The sequence below is a fragment of the Mytilus trossulus genome, chromosome 7, assembly GCF_036588685.1.
Source record: "Mytilus trossulus isolate FHL-02 chromosome 7, PNRI_Mtr1.1.1.hap1, whole genome shotgun sequence".
In the NCBI taxonomy this organism is placed as follows: domain Eukaryota; kingdom Metazoa; phylum Mollusca; class Bivalvia; order Mytilida; family Mytilidae; genus Mytilus; species Mytilus trossulus.
In genome coordinates this window covers 77,229,160-77,247,071 of record NC_086379.1, presented here as the reverse complement: position 1 = coordinate 77,247,071, position 17,912 = coordinate 77,229,160, and the positions used below count along the sequence as shown (strand labels likewise).

At 30.6% G+C, this 17,912-nt stretch overlaps 1 protein-coding gene across 7 annotated transcripts in view; it reads right to left on the bottom strand.

Annotated features, from left to right (window-relative positions):
- Positions 1 to 12,279: 12,279 nt before the first annotated feature.
- LOC134725876 (polycystin-1-like) overlaps positions 12,280 to 17,912 on the bottom strand; it is an 87,915-nt gene continuing 82,282 nt past the window's right edge. For all 7 annotated transcript variants that reach the window (XM_063590121.1, XM_063590123.1, XM_063590122.1 and 4 more), the window contains 4 exons: positions 17,643 to 17,777; positions 16,833 to 17,150; positions 15,899 to 16,078; positions 12,280 to 15,374 (listed from right to left, as the gene is read on the bottom strand). In XM_063590121.1, coding sequence (XP_063446191.1) covers positions 14,994 to 15,374; positions 15,899 to 16,078; positions 16,833 to 17,150; positions 17,643 to 17,777 — 1,014 coding nt within the window. In that variant the 3' untranslated portion in view covers positions 12,280 to 14,993. The remainder of the gene's footprint in view (positions 15,375 to 15,898; positions 16,079 to 16,832; positions 17,151 to 17,642; positions 17,778 to 17,912) is intronic.

Below are 17,912 nucleotides of genomic sequence, written 5' to 3'. Positions count from 1 at the left end.
TTTCAGGCAACTGATATATTCTGTTATATATTATGTAGCTATATAGACAAGTGTGTATTGCAGAATTATTTACTGTTAAATATTGTTACATTTCATGTCATTGGATTTATTTTCTTATAACTTGGTCATAGACCTGACTACTGGTGGTCTGAGACCAGAATTATTTCATAGTGTATTTCTTTAAGAACATAAATGAAAATAAAAAAAATACCACCTGCGCTTTCTCAATGAAACTTTTACAGTGTGTTGAACGAACTACTTTTGGGACAAATTATATTAAAATTATCAGTTCTAACTCAAAATATGGACAATTTTATGTTTAGGGCGTCTTGAAATCTTTTGACAGCTTCCGGAGTAACCCACTGTCAACACAAGGGACTATATTTGTGAACAATGAAAATCAAGGGACGACAATTGTGGTCTCAGACCTGGTGTTAACACTTTAAGATTAATCTTTTTAGTTTTAGGGACTTTTTTCCCTGTTGTTTCTGTTCCTCAGAATGTTGTAATATATTGTTAGTAGATTAATTTATTTACATTTAATATTTGAAATTACATATGAAGGATTGTTGATTGTTGATATATTAAAGCAGTATTTCAAATCTGTTTATGGTGCTCTATTTTATTATATTCTTTCAACTTTGCAAATAAAAAAAATTGTACTTACATAACATTTGTTTATTAATTTTTTTCAATTTCAATACGTTTGCAACTTAAAAGCAGTCAACTTTTCAAGTGCTTCATTTTATCATGGTCACATCTTCTATAGACTTCATTCTAATATGAGGTGCTTCTTTCGCTTTGTAAACAACACTGTGTGAAAATTCTCGATAAATATATACTTAGCGCAGACTCAGAGATATACATAATAATGGATGTTACAATATACCTCCCACGTAAATCCACATGTATTTGAACCTACATTGCAAACGCTTTGCCAAATTTATTGAATTACTAATTTTAATTAAACAAAAAACATTACAGAACTTTTATTCTTATTCAGATGCATAATAAAAAGAATTAATGTATTGCAACTACTTTTGTTTATTTCCTAAATATAGTAACACTGTATATTTTGTGCAATGTCAATTTCATCATGGAACACTTTCTCTACAATGAGGGGTTCATTAAGGGATGCAAATAAGCTTGATATTTATGTTACGATTTAAAAAAAATATCAATGTACCAATTTAAGTTGCAGTATAAAAACAATATTTAGTCAATATCACAAAAATAAAAACTTTTTTGTAACGAAGTTCGTATAATATTGAATTAAAAAATGGAATTCTGAGGTTTTCTATTCTATTGCCTGTGATTTAGCGAGTCAACATGGCAGCTCCTTTGCGAAATGTCAATTTTGGATTTGACGGTAGCTTACGAGAAAACATGTTAATTAAAAATCGGAAATATTGGGTTTGAGAATTAAACATATTTTTTCTGGCGGTTATTAACGAAATAATTAATGCAAGTTAAAGAAGTATGAAAATATTTCAGCTTTATCTAACAAGGAGTAAAAAAGAACAGCTCCACACACGGCATACCAACCCTTGCTTCAGTATTTAAATTAACTTATTTGTCCTATTAGAATCGAAATAATTCATGGAAGCCATAGATTTGTTGTAAATTTACACATGGCCTGGGCCGTGATATTCGTTAATTTTATCCCTCGCTAACGCTCAGGATAAAATTCGAATATCACAGCCCAGACTTCATTTTATCATGGTCACATCTTCTATAGACTTCATTTTATCATGGTCACATCTTCTATAGACTTCATTTTATCATGGTCACATCTTCTATAGACTTCATTTTATCGTGGTCACATCTTCTCTAGACTTCATTTTATCGTGGTCACATCTTCTCTAGACTTCATTTTATCATGGTCACATCTTCTATAGACTTCATTTTATCATGGTCACATCTTCTATAGACTTCATTTATCATGGTCACATCTTCTCTAGACTTCATTTTATCATGGTCACATCTTCTCTAGACTTCATTTTATCATGGTCACATCTTCTATAGACTTCATTTTATCATGGTCACATCTTCTATAGACTTCATTTTATCATGGTCACATCTTCTATAGACTTCATTTTATCATGGTCACATCTTCTATAGACTTCATTTTATCATGGTCACATCTTCTATAGACTTCATTTTATCATGTTCACATCTTCTATAGACTTCATTTTATCATGGTCACATCTTCTATAGACTTCATTTTATCATGGTCACATCTTCTCTAGACTTCATTTTATCATGGTCACATCTTCTATATACTTCATTTTATCATGATCACATCTTCTATAGACTTCATTTTATCATGGTCACATCTTCTATAGACTTCATTTATCATGGTCACATCTTCTATAGACTTCATTTTATCATGGTCACATCTTCTATATACTTCATTTTATCATGATCACATCTTCTATAGACTTCATTTTATCATGGTCACATCTTCTATAGACTTCATTTATCATGGTCACATCTTCTATAGACTTCATTTTATCATGTTCACATCTTCTCTAGACTTCATTTTATCATGGTCACATCTTCTATAGACTTCATTTTATCATGATCACATCTTCTATAGACTTCATTTTATCATGATCACATCTTCTATATACTTCATTTTATCATGTTCACATCTTCTATATACTTCATTTTATCATGTTCACATCTTCTATAGACTTCATTTTATCATGTTCACATCTTCTATATACTTCATTTTATCATGGTCACATCTTCTATATACTTCATTTTATCATGTTCACATCTTCTATATACTTCATTTTATCATGTTCACATCTTCTATAGACTTCATTTTATCATGGTCACATCTTCTATAGACTTCATTTTATCATGGTCACATCTTCTATAGACTTCATTTTATCATGGTCACATCTTCTATATACTTCATTTTATCATGGTCACATCTTCTATAGACTTCATTTTATCATGGTCACATCTTCTATAGACTTCATTTTATCGTGGTCACATCTTCTATAGACTTCATTTTATCATGGTCACATCTTCTATATACTTCATTTTATCATGGTCACATCTTCTATAGACTTCATTTTATCGTGGTCACATCTTCTATAGACTTCATTTTATCATGGTCACATCTTCTCTAGACTTCATTTTATCATGGTCACATCTTCTATAGACTTCATTTTATCATGAACACATCTTCTATAGACTTCATTTTATCATGGTCACATCTTCTCTAGACTTCATTTTATCGTGGTCACATCTTCTATAGACTTCATTTTATCGTGGTCACATCTTCTATAGACTTCATTTTATCATGGTCACATCTTTTATATAGACTTCATTTTATCATGGTCACATCATCTATAGACTTCATTTTATCATGGTCACATCTTCTATAGACTTCATTTTATCTTGATCACATCTTCTCTAGACTTCATTTTATTATGGTCACATCTTCTATAGACTTCATTTTATCATGATCACATCTTCTATAGACTTCATTTTATCATGGTCACATCTTCTATAGACTTCATTTTATCATGTTCACATCTTCTATAGACTTCATTTTATCATGGTCACATCTTCTATAGACTTCATTTTATCATGTTCACATCTTCTCTAGACTTCATTTTATCATGGTCACATCATCTATAGACTTCATTTTATCATGGTCACATCTTCTATAGACTTCATTTTATCATGGTCACATCTTCTATAGACTTCATTTTATCATGATCACATCTTCTCTAGACTTCATTTTATCATGGTCACATCTTCTCTAGACTTCATTTTATCGTGGTCACATCTTCTATAGACTTCATTTTATCATGATCACATCTTCTATAGACTTCATTTTATCATGTTCACATCTTCTATAGACTTCATTTTATCATGTTCACATCTTCTATAGACTTCATTTTATCATGGTCACATCTTCTATAGACTTCATTTTATCATGTTCACATCTTCTCTAGACTTCATTTTATCATGGTCACATCATCTATAGACTTCATTTTATCATGGTCACATCTTCTATAGACTTCATTTTATCATGGTCACATCTTCTATAGACTTCATTTTATCATGATCACATCTTCTCTAGACTTCATTTTATCATGGTCACATCTTCTCTAGACTTCATTTTATCGTGGTCACATCTTCTATAGACTTCATTTTATCATGATCACATCTTCTATAGACTTCATTTTATCATGTTCACATCTTCTATAGACTTCATTTTATCATGATCACATCTTCTATAGACTTCATTTTATCATGATCACATCTTCTATAGACTTCATTTTATCATGATCACATCTTCTATAGACTTCATTTTATCATGGTCACATCTTCTATAGACTTCATTTATCATGTTCACATCTTCTATAGACTTCATTTTATCATGTTCACATCTTCTATAGACTTCATTTTATCATGGTCACATCTTCTATAGACTTCATTTTATCATGGTCACATCTTCTATAGACTTCATTTTATCATGGTCACATCTTCTATAGACTTCATTTTATCATGGTCACATCTTCTATAGACTTCATTTTATCATGGTCACATCTTCTATAGACTTCATTTTATCGTGGTCACATCTTCTATAGACTTCATTTATCATGGTCACATCTTCTCTAGACTTCATTTTATCATGATCACATCTTCTATAGACTTCATTTTATCATGGTCACATCTTCTATAGACTTCATTTTATTATGGTCACATCTTCTATAGACTTCATTTTATTATGGTCACATCTTCTATAGACTTCATTTTATCATGGTCACATCTTCTATAGACTTCATTTTATCATGGTCACATCTTCTATAGACTTCATTTTATTATGGTCACATCTTCTATAGACTTCATTTTATCATGGTCACATCTTCTATAGACTTCATTTTATCATGGTCACATCTTCTATAGACTTCATTTTATCATGATCACATCTTCTATAGACGTCATTTTATCATGGTCACATCTTCTATATACTTCATTTTATCATGTTCACATCTTCTATAGACTTCATTTTATCATGTTCACATCTTCTATAGACTTCATTTTATCATGGTCACATCTTCTATAGACTTCATTTTATCATGTTCACATCTTCTATAGACTTCATTTTATCAGGATCACATCTTCTATAGACTTCATTTATCGTGGTCACATCTTCTATAGACTTCATTTTATCATGGTCACATCTTCTATATACTTCATTTTATCATGGTCACATCTTCTATAGACTTCATTTTATCATGGTCACATCTTCTATAGACTTCATTTTATCATGTTCACATCTTCTCTAGACTTCATTTTATCATGGTCACATCTTCTATAGACTTCATTTTATCATGGTCACATCTTCTATAGACTTCATTTTATCATGGTCACATCTTCTATAGACTTCATTTTATCATGGTCACATCTTCTATATACTTCATTTTATCATGGTCACATCTTCTATAGACTTCATTTTATCATGGTCACATCTTCTATAGACTTCATTTTATCATGGTCACATCTTCTATAGACTTCATTTTATCATGGTCACATCTTCTATAGACTTCATTTTATTATGGTCACATCTTCTATAGACTTCATTTTATTATGGTCACATCTTCTATAGACTTCATTTTATCATGGTCACATCTTCTATAGACTTCATTTTATCATGGTCACATCTTCTATAGACTTCATTTTATCATGGTCACATCTTCTATAGACTTCATTTTATCATGGTCACATCTTCTATATACTTCATTTTATCATGGTCACATCTTCTATATACTTCATTTTATCATGATCACATCTTCTATAGACTTCATTTATCATGGTCACATCTTCTATAGACTTCATTTTATCATGTTCACATCTTCTATAGACTTCATTTATCATGGTCACATCTTCTATAGACTTCATTTTATCATGGTCACATCTTCTATAGACTTCATTTTATCATGGTCACATCTTCTATAGACTTCGTTTTATCATGATCACATCTTCTCTAGACTTCATTTTATCGTGGTCACATCTTCTATAGACTTCATTTTATCATGTTCACATCTTCTATAGACTTCATTTATCATGGTCACATCTTCTATAGACTTCATTTTATCATGGTCACATCTTCTATAGACTTCATTTTATCATGGTCACATCTTCTATAGACTTCGTTTTATCATGATCACATCTTCTCTAGACTTCATTTTATCGTGGTCACATCTTCTATAGACTTCATTTTATCGTGGTCACATCTTCTATAGACTTCATTTTATCATGGTCACATCTTCTATAGACTTCATTTTATCATGGTCACATCTTCTATAGACTTCATTTTATCATGATCACATCTTCTATAGACTTCATTTTATCATGGTCACATCTTCTATAGACTTCATTTTATCATGGTCACATCTTCTATAGACTTCATTTTATCATGGTCACATCTTCTATAGACTTCATTTTATCGTGGTCACATCTTCTATAGACTTCATTTTATCATGGTCACATCTTCTATAGACTTCATTTTATCATGGTCACATCTTCTATAGACTTCATTTTATCATGGTCACATCTTCTATAGACGTCATTTTATCATGGTCACATCTTCTATAGACTTCATTTTATCATGGTCACATCTTCTATAGACTTCATTTTATCATGGTCACATCTTCTATAGACTTCATTTTATCATGTTCACATCTTCTCTAGACTTCATTTTATCGTGGTCACATCTTCTATAGACTTCATTTTATCATGATCACATCTTCTATAGACTTCATTTTATCATGGTCACATCTTCTATAGACTTCATTTTATCATGGTCACATCTTCTATAGACTTCATTTTATCATGGTCACATCTTCTATAGACTTCATTTTATCGTGGTCACATCTTCTATAGACTTCATTTTATCATGGTCACATCTTCTATAGACTTCATTTTATCATGGTCACATCTTCTATAGACTTCATTTTATCATGTTCACATCTTCTCTAGACTTCATTTTATCGTGGTCACATCTTCTATAGACTTCATTTTATCATGGTCACATCTTCTATAGACTTCATTTTATCGTGGTCACATCTTCTATAGACTTCATTTTATCATGGTCACATCTTCTATAGACTTCATTTTATCGTGGTCACATCTTCTATAGACTTCATTTTATCATGGTCACATCTTCTATAGACTTCATTTTATCATGGTCACATCTTCTATAGACTTCATTTTATCATGTTCACATCTTCTCTAGACTTCATTTTATCGTGGTCACATCTTCTATAGACTTCATTTTATCATGGTCACATCTTCTATAGACTTCATTTTATCATGTTCACATCTTCTCTAGACTTCATTTTATCGTGGTCACATCTTCTATAGACTTCATTTTATCATGGTCACATCTTCTATAGACTTCGTTTTATCATGATCACATCTTCTCTAGACTTCATTTTATCGTGGTCACATCTTCTATAGACTTCATTTTATCGTGGTCACATCTTCTATAGACTTCATTTTATCATGGTCACATCTTCTATAGACTTCATTTTATCATGGTCACATCTTCTATAGACTTCGTTTTATCATGGTCACATCTTCTATAGACTTCATTTTATCATGATCACATCTTCTATAGACTTCATTTTATCATGATCACATCTTCTCTAGACTTCATTTTATCATGGTCACATCTTCTATAGACTTCATTTTATTATGGTCACATCTTCTATAGACTTCATTTTATCATGGTCACATCTTCTATAGACTTCATTTTATCATGGTCACATCTTCTATAGACTTCATTTTATTATGGTCACATCTTCTATAGACTTCATTTTATCATGGTCACATCTTCTATAGACTTCATTTTATCATGGTCACATCTTCTATAGACTTCATTTTATCGTGGTCACATCTTCTATAGACTTCATTTTATCATGATCACATCTTCTATAGACTTCATTTATCATGGTCACATCTTCTATAGACTTCATTTTATCATGTTCACATCTTCTATAGACTTCATTTATCATGGTCACATCTTCTATAGACTTCATTTTATCATGGTCACATCTTCTATAGACTTCATTTTATCATGGTCACATCTTCTATAGACTTCGTTTTATCATGATCACATCTTCTCTAGACTTCATTTTATCGTGGTCACATCTTCTATAGACTTCATTTTATCGTGGTCACATCTTCTATAGACTTCATTTTATCATGGTCACATCTTCTATAGACTTCATTTTATCATGGTCACATCTTCTATAGACTTCATTTATCATGGTCACATCTTCTATAGACTTCATTTTATCATGGTCACATCTTCTATAGACTTCATTTTATCATGATCACATCTTCTATAGACTTCATTTTATCATGTTCACATCTTCTATAGACTTCATTTTATCATGGTCACATCTTCTATAGACTTCATTTTATCATGGTCACATCTTCTATAGACTTCATTTTATCATGGTCACATCTTCTATATACTTCATTTTATCATGTTCACATCTTCTATAGACTTCATTTTATCATGGTCACATCTTCTATAGACTTCATTTTATCATGGTCACATCTTCTATAGACTTCATTTTATCATGATCACATCTTCTATAGACTTCATTTATCATGGTCACATCTTCTATAGACTTCATTTTATCATGGTCACATCTTCTATAGACTTCATTTTATCATGATCACATCTTCTATAGACTTCATTTATCATGGTCACATCTTCTATAGACTTCATTTTATCATGGTCACATCTTCTATAGACTTCATTTTATCATGGTCACATCTTCTATAGACTTCATTTATCATGGTCACATCTTCTATAGACTTCATTTTATCATGGTCACATCTTCTCTAGACTTCATTTTATCATGGTCACATCTTCTATAGACTTCATTTTATCATGGTCACATCTTCTCTAGACTTCATTTTATCATGATCACATCTTCTATAGACTTCATTTATCATGGTCACATCTTCTATAGACTTCATTTTATCATGGTCACATCTTCTCTAGACTTCATTTTATCGTGGTCACATCTTCTATAGACTTCATTTTATCATGGTCACATCTTCTATAGACTTCATTTTATCATGATCACATCTTCTCTAGACTTCATTTTATCGTGGTCACATCTTCTATAGACTTCATTTATCATGGTCACATCTTCTATAGACTTCATTTTATCGTGGTCACATCTTCTATAGACTTCATTTTATCATGATCACATCTTCTATAGACTTCATTTTATCATGGTCACATCTTCTCTAGACTTCATTTTATCATGGTCACATCTTCTATAGACTTCATTTTATCATGGTCACATCTTCTATAGACTTCATTTTATCATGGTCACATCTTCTATAGACTTCATTTTATCATGGTCACATCTTCTATAGACTTCATTTTATCATGGTCACATCTTCTATAGACTTCATTTTATCATGGTCACATCTTCTATAGACTTCATTTTATCATGGTCACATCTTCTATAGACTTCATTTTATCATGGTCACATCTTCTATAGACTTCAAACATTTTTGAGCTTGGCCTATTGTAATGAAATCTGTCTACTTGACCAAGACTGCATACTCCCCTCTGGTGACTTCAAGTTATTTGTTTGTAGTGTGGTTACTGTCTCATTGACGTATACTCAACCACAACCTTTTATTGGAGTTTTTCCAGTAGGGAGAACTAGATTTCAAACTTTTCACTTGAAATTAGGACATTTCATTAAAATACCTGTCTTATTCTTTCTATCATTCAAACTGGTTTTTGAAAAATTTGCTATAACTTGCTATAGCTAATTTCCTAAGGCTTCCACCTCAACTTCCGGTGACAGACTATCACAAATGTTCTGCTCCAAGATAATGTAGTAATAGTGTTTGAATTCTGATGCTTTTGAAATTTTGCATTACTACTCTTCTTAAAAGATTACAGCTTGAATAAAAAAAGAAATGAATGTTCACTGACAATTTACCGGTAGTTGAATTTAACTTCAATATGAATATTAGTATCACAAATACTACTTCACTGATCTGCCATGCGCTGAAGAGAAAATTGTCACTATTTCATGGGTCAGTGATCAAGATAAAATTTAAATGGTCAAGTCGGTATCTCAGAAACTATTAGAAACAGGTCATCTAAATTGGTGTATGGAATAATTGTAACTTGTACATGTTTGACTGGCAAAGCTCATTAAGCTTAACTTCCTTCACATTGTTCATTGGTCAAATTATTTCTTTCTAATATGAATAAAAAAGAAGATGTGGTATGATTGCCAATGAGACAACTCTCCACAAGAGACCAAATGACACAGAAATTAACAACTATAGTTCATCGTACAGGCTTCAACAATGAGCAAGCCCATACCGCAGTCAGCTTTACAAGACCCCAAAATGGAAAATGAAAACAAATCAAATGAGAAAACTAATGGCCTAATTTTCTGGTATTTACAAACAAGAGGCTGTCAGAGCGACAGCAAACCAGATTTATTAACATTTATTTGTATTCATTATTCTGAACGGTGAAAGTGAAAATTGTCAATATCAAACTTGTACTCCATTTTTTGTATCATTTAGAGTATTAACCAAGAATGTGTCCACAGTAAACGGATGCCCCACTCGCATTATCATTTTCTATGATTAGTGGACCGTGAAATTTGAATAAATTCTCTAATTTGGCATTAAAATTAGAATGATCTTATCAAAGGGAACATGTATACTAATTTTCAAGTTGATTTGACTTCTAATTCATCAGAAAACTACCTTGACCAAAAACTTTAACCTGAAATTTGCACTATCATTTTCTTTGTTCAGTGAACCGTAAAGTTGGGGTCAAAACTGTAATTTGGCATTACAATTAGAAAGATCATATCATAGGGCACATGTATACTAAGTTTCAAGTTGATTGGACTTCAACTTCATCAAAAACTACCTTGACCAAAAACTTTAATCTGAAGCAGGACAGACGGACGAACCAACCGGATGGACGGACGGACGGACAGACAAACGGATGCACAGACCAGAAAACATAATGCCCCTCTTCTATCGTAGGTGGGGCATAAAAATCATATAAAAATTTGAAAAGCTTTAGTCTAATGGTTCATGAGGTAAATCATGGACATGACTGGAAAGACCATTTTTCAATCTTTCAAGAACCATAACTCCTTTACCTGGGACAGTAGTATAACAGTAACACATAAGAACGAACTATATATATCAGTTGAAAAAGGATCAACTCATCAAATGGATAAAAATAGAAATACATCCAAAAAAAATACAGAGTGGGCATTGCAGGATATTCCAGCAACAAAAAGACACTAAGTACTGATCTGAGAGTACTCAGGGTTCCGTACAGCTAGTTCAAAGCCACTTACAACTAATAAAAAAAATATATCATGCATCTAAGACTAAATGGTCTTTTTGTCAGATACTATAAACAATTTGTCAATTATACTTGGTATATAGAATGATTGTAAGGTGTATGTGTCCATCTGTCAGGATTCATCTGATCTTATCTTCATTTTAATTGTTCATTGGAAACTGTCAAGATTTCATGGTTTTGTCTGTTTATCAGACACTATAATTTATATGTTAGCTTTATTTGGTCTAAGGCGGACATGTCTCTGGCAGGGTTCATTTGAGCTTGAACTCATTTTCCTGATTCCTTTGTTAATGTTAACTTTTTTGGGATACCATAAGTAATAAGTAAAATATATATGGTGTAAGGTATGTTTGTATGGTGAATATGTATGTCTGATAGGGTTAATCAAACTTTGACCTCGACCTCATTTAAATGGATCATTGATAATGTTAATTTTATTTGAAAGTTATAGTAAAGCCTTCATATATCTCATATTTCAACATAAATTCAATCCTGATAAGTAAATAGTTATCAAAGGTACCAGGATTATAATTTAGTACGCCAGAAACGTGTTTCGTCAACATAAACCTCATCAGTGATGCTCATATCAAAATATTTACAAAGCCAAACAAGTACAAAGTTGAAGAGCATTGAGGATCCAAAATTCCAAAAAATTGTAAAGCAGGCACAACATTTGAGCGTGTTTACTCAATTCTAAGAGAAAGACTGGATCTTAAAACCTGACCAATGAAGATTTATGGACTTACAGTGATCTTCTCGCTGTTCATTATTTAAAAAACCCTAAACTATGTCCTGTCTGTGCCTGTTCAAAATCAGTTTAAACAATAAGGCAACAATAAGTAAAACAAAAATAACAATTAAACTTTAATCAGTCATAAAGCGACTAGCTTTATTAACACTCGTCATGATGATTTTTTGTAAAATAGAAGATTCCAAAAAACAAAAATGAATAAATTTTACACCTAAAAATAAATCACTCTTTTTATCATGTTATATACAGACTTTGTAACAACGAAAACAAAAATAAATCTAACAAGATAACACAATGTATGTTAACGTGTAAACAAAATCATTAACACATTGTATGTTAACATGTAAACAAAATTATTAACACATGTAGTGTTTACATGTAAACAAAATCATTAACACATGAAGTGTTTATATGTAAACAAAATCATTAACACATGAAGTGTTTACATGTAAACAAAATCATTAACAGTATTCAGTATCTGAATCAACTTCCTGAATGTTTCTCTCAAGTAACTTCAATACAATTCTATAATAAAATAATTGATTATCAGCCAAAAAAATAAAGAAAATACTCTACTGGAAACTTTGAAAATTTCAATTTTTGAATCACCATTATTTAATGGCTGAATGGCACACTAGTTTCTGAATAGTTTTTTTCATGAATATTAATATTTTGTCCAGATTAAAAAAGCCATATGATATTTCAGGCTAAGTAAATATAATTTAGAAAGGTAGCCATCTTAGGATAATTCACTCTAATTTTATCAATTGTAATTACAAAGAATTATATATTTCAATATTTGGTTTTAATACAAATGGCCCTTTTTCAGATCGTGGAAAAATTATTTGAGATTTTTTCTCCATTTTCTGTTGAAATATGAGATTCCACATAATACTTTTAAATATTGAAAAAAATTATAAAGAATAGATTGATTGTTTGGTTAAATATGTTTAGAAATTCAAACATTAATTTCAAATTTCCCAGGTATTCAAGTTACTGAAGTTTGATTATATTTCTGTATAATTATTCATATATTAACTGTTGTCATGTTGGCACAGTAAACATAATTTGCATACAATAACAAAGTCCTGAGCACTATTGGTTGGACGGAATGAATGATATAAAAACTTAATAACAAAAAAATCACAGCAGTTGATTGGTTGATATAAATACACCAGCTTTAATTACATCATTTCAGCTGCTAGTAATTACAATGTACCTGTTAAATTACATTGTACATGTTAATCTACAGTGTACATGTTTAATTACATTGTACATATTTAATTACATTACATTTTAAATTGAATTCAATCATTTAATAATTATAAATATTTTTAACTTTGTAGATCAAATCTCTACTGCTTTACTTATCTAGCCAAATATTTTTTTCCTAGTCATTATTTATATTGAAAAACTTGCAAAAAATTAAATAACAAAGTGTGATATTATGACTGTATGGGATAAATGATCTTATGCATGCTGGAATGTGTAAACTGTGTCCTGTAACACTAATAACCTTTGAAGAGAAAAAAAAAAGCACAAATAAAAAGTTAGTGGTATACTATTTTTTCATGTTAAATCTAGAATGTTATGATCCATTCATTGATATAATCATGAATACTCATATATAAAAAACTCACCATACAGTTTTATTTCTAAAGTGGTTTAATATTCATCTAACAAATATCACTAAAATTACGCATGTAAAATGATACATAATGCACTGACAATTTACCCTTCGAAACAGAAAGACAGGACAACTAAATTAAAAGAGATATTTTGATTGGTCAATATTACTACTATTTATACAAAATTTATAAAAGTTAACGAAATATGATTACAAAAGATTTCCAAAACCCACCGCAAACCTGATTGTCAATGGCAGTATACAGTATAGATACATATTTACAATGGTATAGCACTAGTACAATAAATAGCACATGGGATTATTCTACAGTAAAATAAACAATTGGTTTATTTAAAAACAAATATTTAATGCCTCCTTTTAAGAAATTTATAGTCATCTGTACATAAATTAAAGCACAGAAATGCTAAACTGAATTTCCAAGAGAAAATAGATATTCTTTTAATTTTATTATGTAAATAAATAAAAATATTCCTATCAGTTATTCTTTCATAAAAACTAATATATATCAGCAACATGCAAGTGATACTCAGAGCACCAGAAAAAAACTTATAATTCTTATAAAAAAAGGCACTTGAATACCGGTACTTTATTCATTTTCAATTTAAAACACTCTAAGGTACTATTTAAAATGTTAAATATATTCTTAAAAGAAGGCAACTTATTCAGCAGTTATTGTAAAGTAAAATACAATGAATGCAAATCTATAAAACAGCAAACTAAATTTCAATAGTAAATAGATCAATGTAAAAACTAAATTCATGTATTAAAGTTATGTGAGCTGGGAAAATAAATTATTTCATGAAATGGTTCAAACTAAACTACTCTCTTCTATACAAATAATTAAATACTATATTTAAACAACTTGGCACTTTTTGCATAAAACTATTCTGCCCTTTCTAAATTGAGGCACAAATGTTTAAATAAGGCATAACAAAACTAAATAATAACAACAGCCTCTATCACAGTTCCAGATATCACAAATAAACAAGTCTTTATCTTCTCTTTCATGCCCAATAATACAAACAAGCACCTATTTTTATAAAAATGCTTTTTTTTTCAGTCTGGGATAATTTGGAACTCATTGGGAGGCCTACCCTCAACCTTTGGAATGAGGACCCTATTACACGTCAAGTCTAATAAATGAACACAACGTTTGTATCGAACACTTTTTGTTATTCATTCCAAGCATCCTTAGAAGGTTTAACACTCTTAATTAAGTTGTATATGGAAAATTTTTCTCTAGAATTAGTTCTTTTTGGCTGTGATGAAGCTCGTCCACCTTGATCACTCAGTGGCCGACTTCTCACACCTGTAGCCCTTGAATCGGGAGTGCCTAAGCCTCTCTTTGAGTTGCCTGCTTCACTTCCTGTTGTCGATGTCCGTCTTGGAATTTTTGAAGCACGAACTGCACTTGTCGCACCTTTAGGTGGTTTATCTGACCAACTCTGAAGTTCTTTTTCATAGTTTTTAATTCTGTTTTGGAATTTCCATTCATCAATATTCTTTTGTGTTGTTTTAACCATTTGTTCTTCTTTCTCATCGAGTCCACAAACCTGAAGTAATTGAAAAATCATAATTAATAAACATCATTTAAATTGAGTGCAATTCTGTGAATTTCAACTAAAATACAAAATTGAATTCTGTTATTTCTGATTCTTTGTAATTAATGTAGAACTAATGTGAACAAAGCTTCAGCATTTACACATCTCTCATAAACTAAAAGATTAATTATCAGGCTTTTAGAATTTCAATAAAAAATACTTTGGCCCAAAAATACAATCCCAACCATATATATGAAGAAACATGATCATTAACTAAATCATGCAAATCCTATTTCAATTTTGTTTCAACAACAAACAACCTTAAAAAAATATCTTTCTGTCAATCCCTTTTTCAGTTTTAATTGTCATCAGTTGCAAGTTGTTTGGTTTTGTTTCTTAACTTTTTTCAATCTTGTTCAATATTGATGGCCAGTAACTGATGTGATTTGTTCATATCTTTTCAAAGTGTTTGTATCAGTTTTGCTCTTGTTCAATCTTTATCAGTTTAAACAGCATTGATTTCTAATAAATCTTACTCTTTCCAGTGTACACAAAGCATCTTCCCATGTGGCCTCTAAACGATCAGCAGCTTTAATGGTTGTTCTTTGATTTGTTTCAAACGGATCATAACTCAAGTTAGAATCTCTACTAGATGGACGACTAGATCTACTGGAGGCAGAAAATTGTCTTCTGTCAAAGTGTACTCTTCTTATTCCCTAAAAAGCAGGAAATAAAACATTTTGTTAAAAACAAATACATTGTGCTAACTATGGCTGATTTTAATACCTGTGGATAATAGAACAAATAAGATTATTGTATTGCTAGATGACTTATATTATAATCTCGTCTTGAATCACAATACGAAAACTAAAGAAAATCAAAACTGATGCAAATTTGAATGACACACTTATTTTACCCAAAAAAGATTGGTGGGTTAGGAAATTGTTACTCTAAACTCCATGATGTATTTTCTTTTCATAAAAGATAATTCACTAATTCTAATTGTGTGCATGGGTTGCTGTCCCTTTGACCTATCCAAAAATCTTTCTAATACTCATATTCTTTTTTAATGACAGTACTAATATTCCTTAATTTAGTATAAACATATAATAATCATTGGAACAATTTCTTTACAGCCCATTGCATTGAGTGTGTAGGTAAAGGAAATATCTTTGGTTAGCTTGCTTCCTAGCTGAATCGTGAAGTCATTATTAGGCAAGGTAACCTACCCTCCTTTAAGAGTAGACTTGTCCAACAGATAACCAATATATCTGTCTGTAGGACTAGACTGCTTCAAAGGAAATTAGTATACTTTACCTAATAATGACTTCATAGTTCAGCTAGCAAGCAAACTAAACAAAAGATATTAACTTTACCTACACACTCAATGCAATTGGCTGTAATTGATGATATAAATTACTTACAGTATGGCAATGATCAGTATTGTTTATATAACTGTATAATACATACCTGTTTAGGTTTATCTAACCCTGCCCATAGTTTAAACCTCTTCATTATAAATTCTACCATCTCATAATCTTGCATATCCATGGTAGCTTTAAAGTACATCTGACCTTTGGTTGTTTTGTAAGTGTCTGTCAGGACAGATATTATCAATGCCATGGTAATTCCATAACAGAAGGCATAATAAAAGTAGAGGAAGAAATGTGTGAAGATCGGTTGGTGATCCATTAACTTCCAGAATGAGTAATGTCCATGTAACATTCCTGTGAGAGACGTCAACGTGTGCCAGTATGTCTCAAAACCATCTATAGATCTTCCATACCACTGAAATTCACAAAATTAGGTATATAAGTTCATATAATAGTAAAAATAGTATTAGAATTCAAATCTAAAAACTTTTGGGAAATTTATCCTTGTAGATGAATGAGGATTACCAAAACAGTGTCTCAATGATAAATTGTTTAAAATTAATGTACCGGTAGCTATTGGCAAAAAAACTAAATATCTATTACAATCAGAAACCCAATATTATGCCATCTCTTTTGTGTATATGTAATTAAAGAGTATTGCAATAGTATTTTGTTTCCATTTGCTGTCAAAATTAATCTTCACAACACCTCTTCAACTGTTTTGATTGTTATACAGCCTTGGCCTTCAATAAATCAACTGAGCATTCATAGGTTAGTTTTATCAAAGAAAGTGTTTTGAATGCATAAAATTAATAATGTGTTGTTTATCGTTTTTTTTCTAAACTATTATTAAAGAATTAAATTCAAATAATAAACGATTCTGTCTATTAAATTGTTTAATACATACCAGGTATCCTGCCATGGCAAATGAACAGAACAGGATTATAAAGATGACAGCTATTCCAGCCAGTTTACCACAGGCATCACTTAATGTTCTCTCGTATACATATAGGAATTTCACAAATCTTAACTGTTTCACAACCTGGATGTAAAATATTGAAATAGTTCTAATTTTAAATTCACATCTGATTGAAATTTGCTGTTATAAAATTTTTGAAACAATTTTAGAATTTATAAGGAATATATTTCCTTCATGCAAAGCTCTGATTCCTTGTTC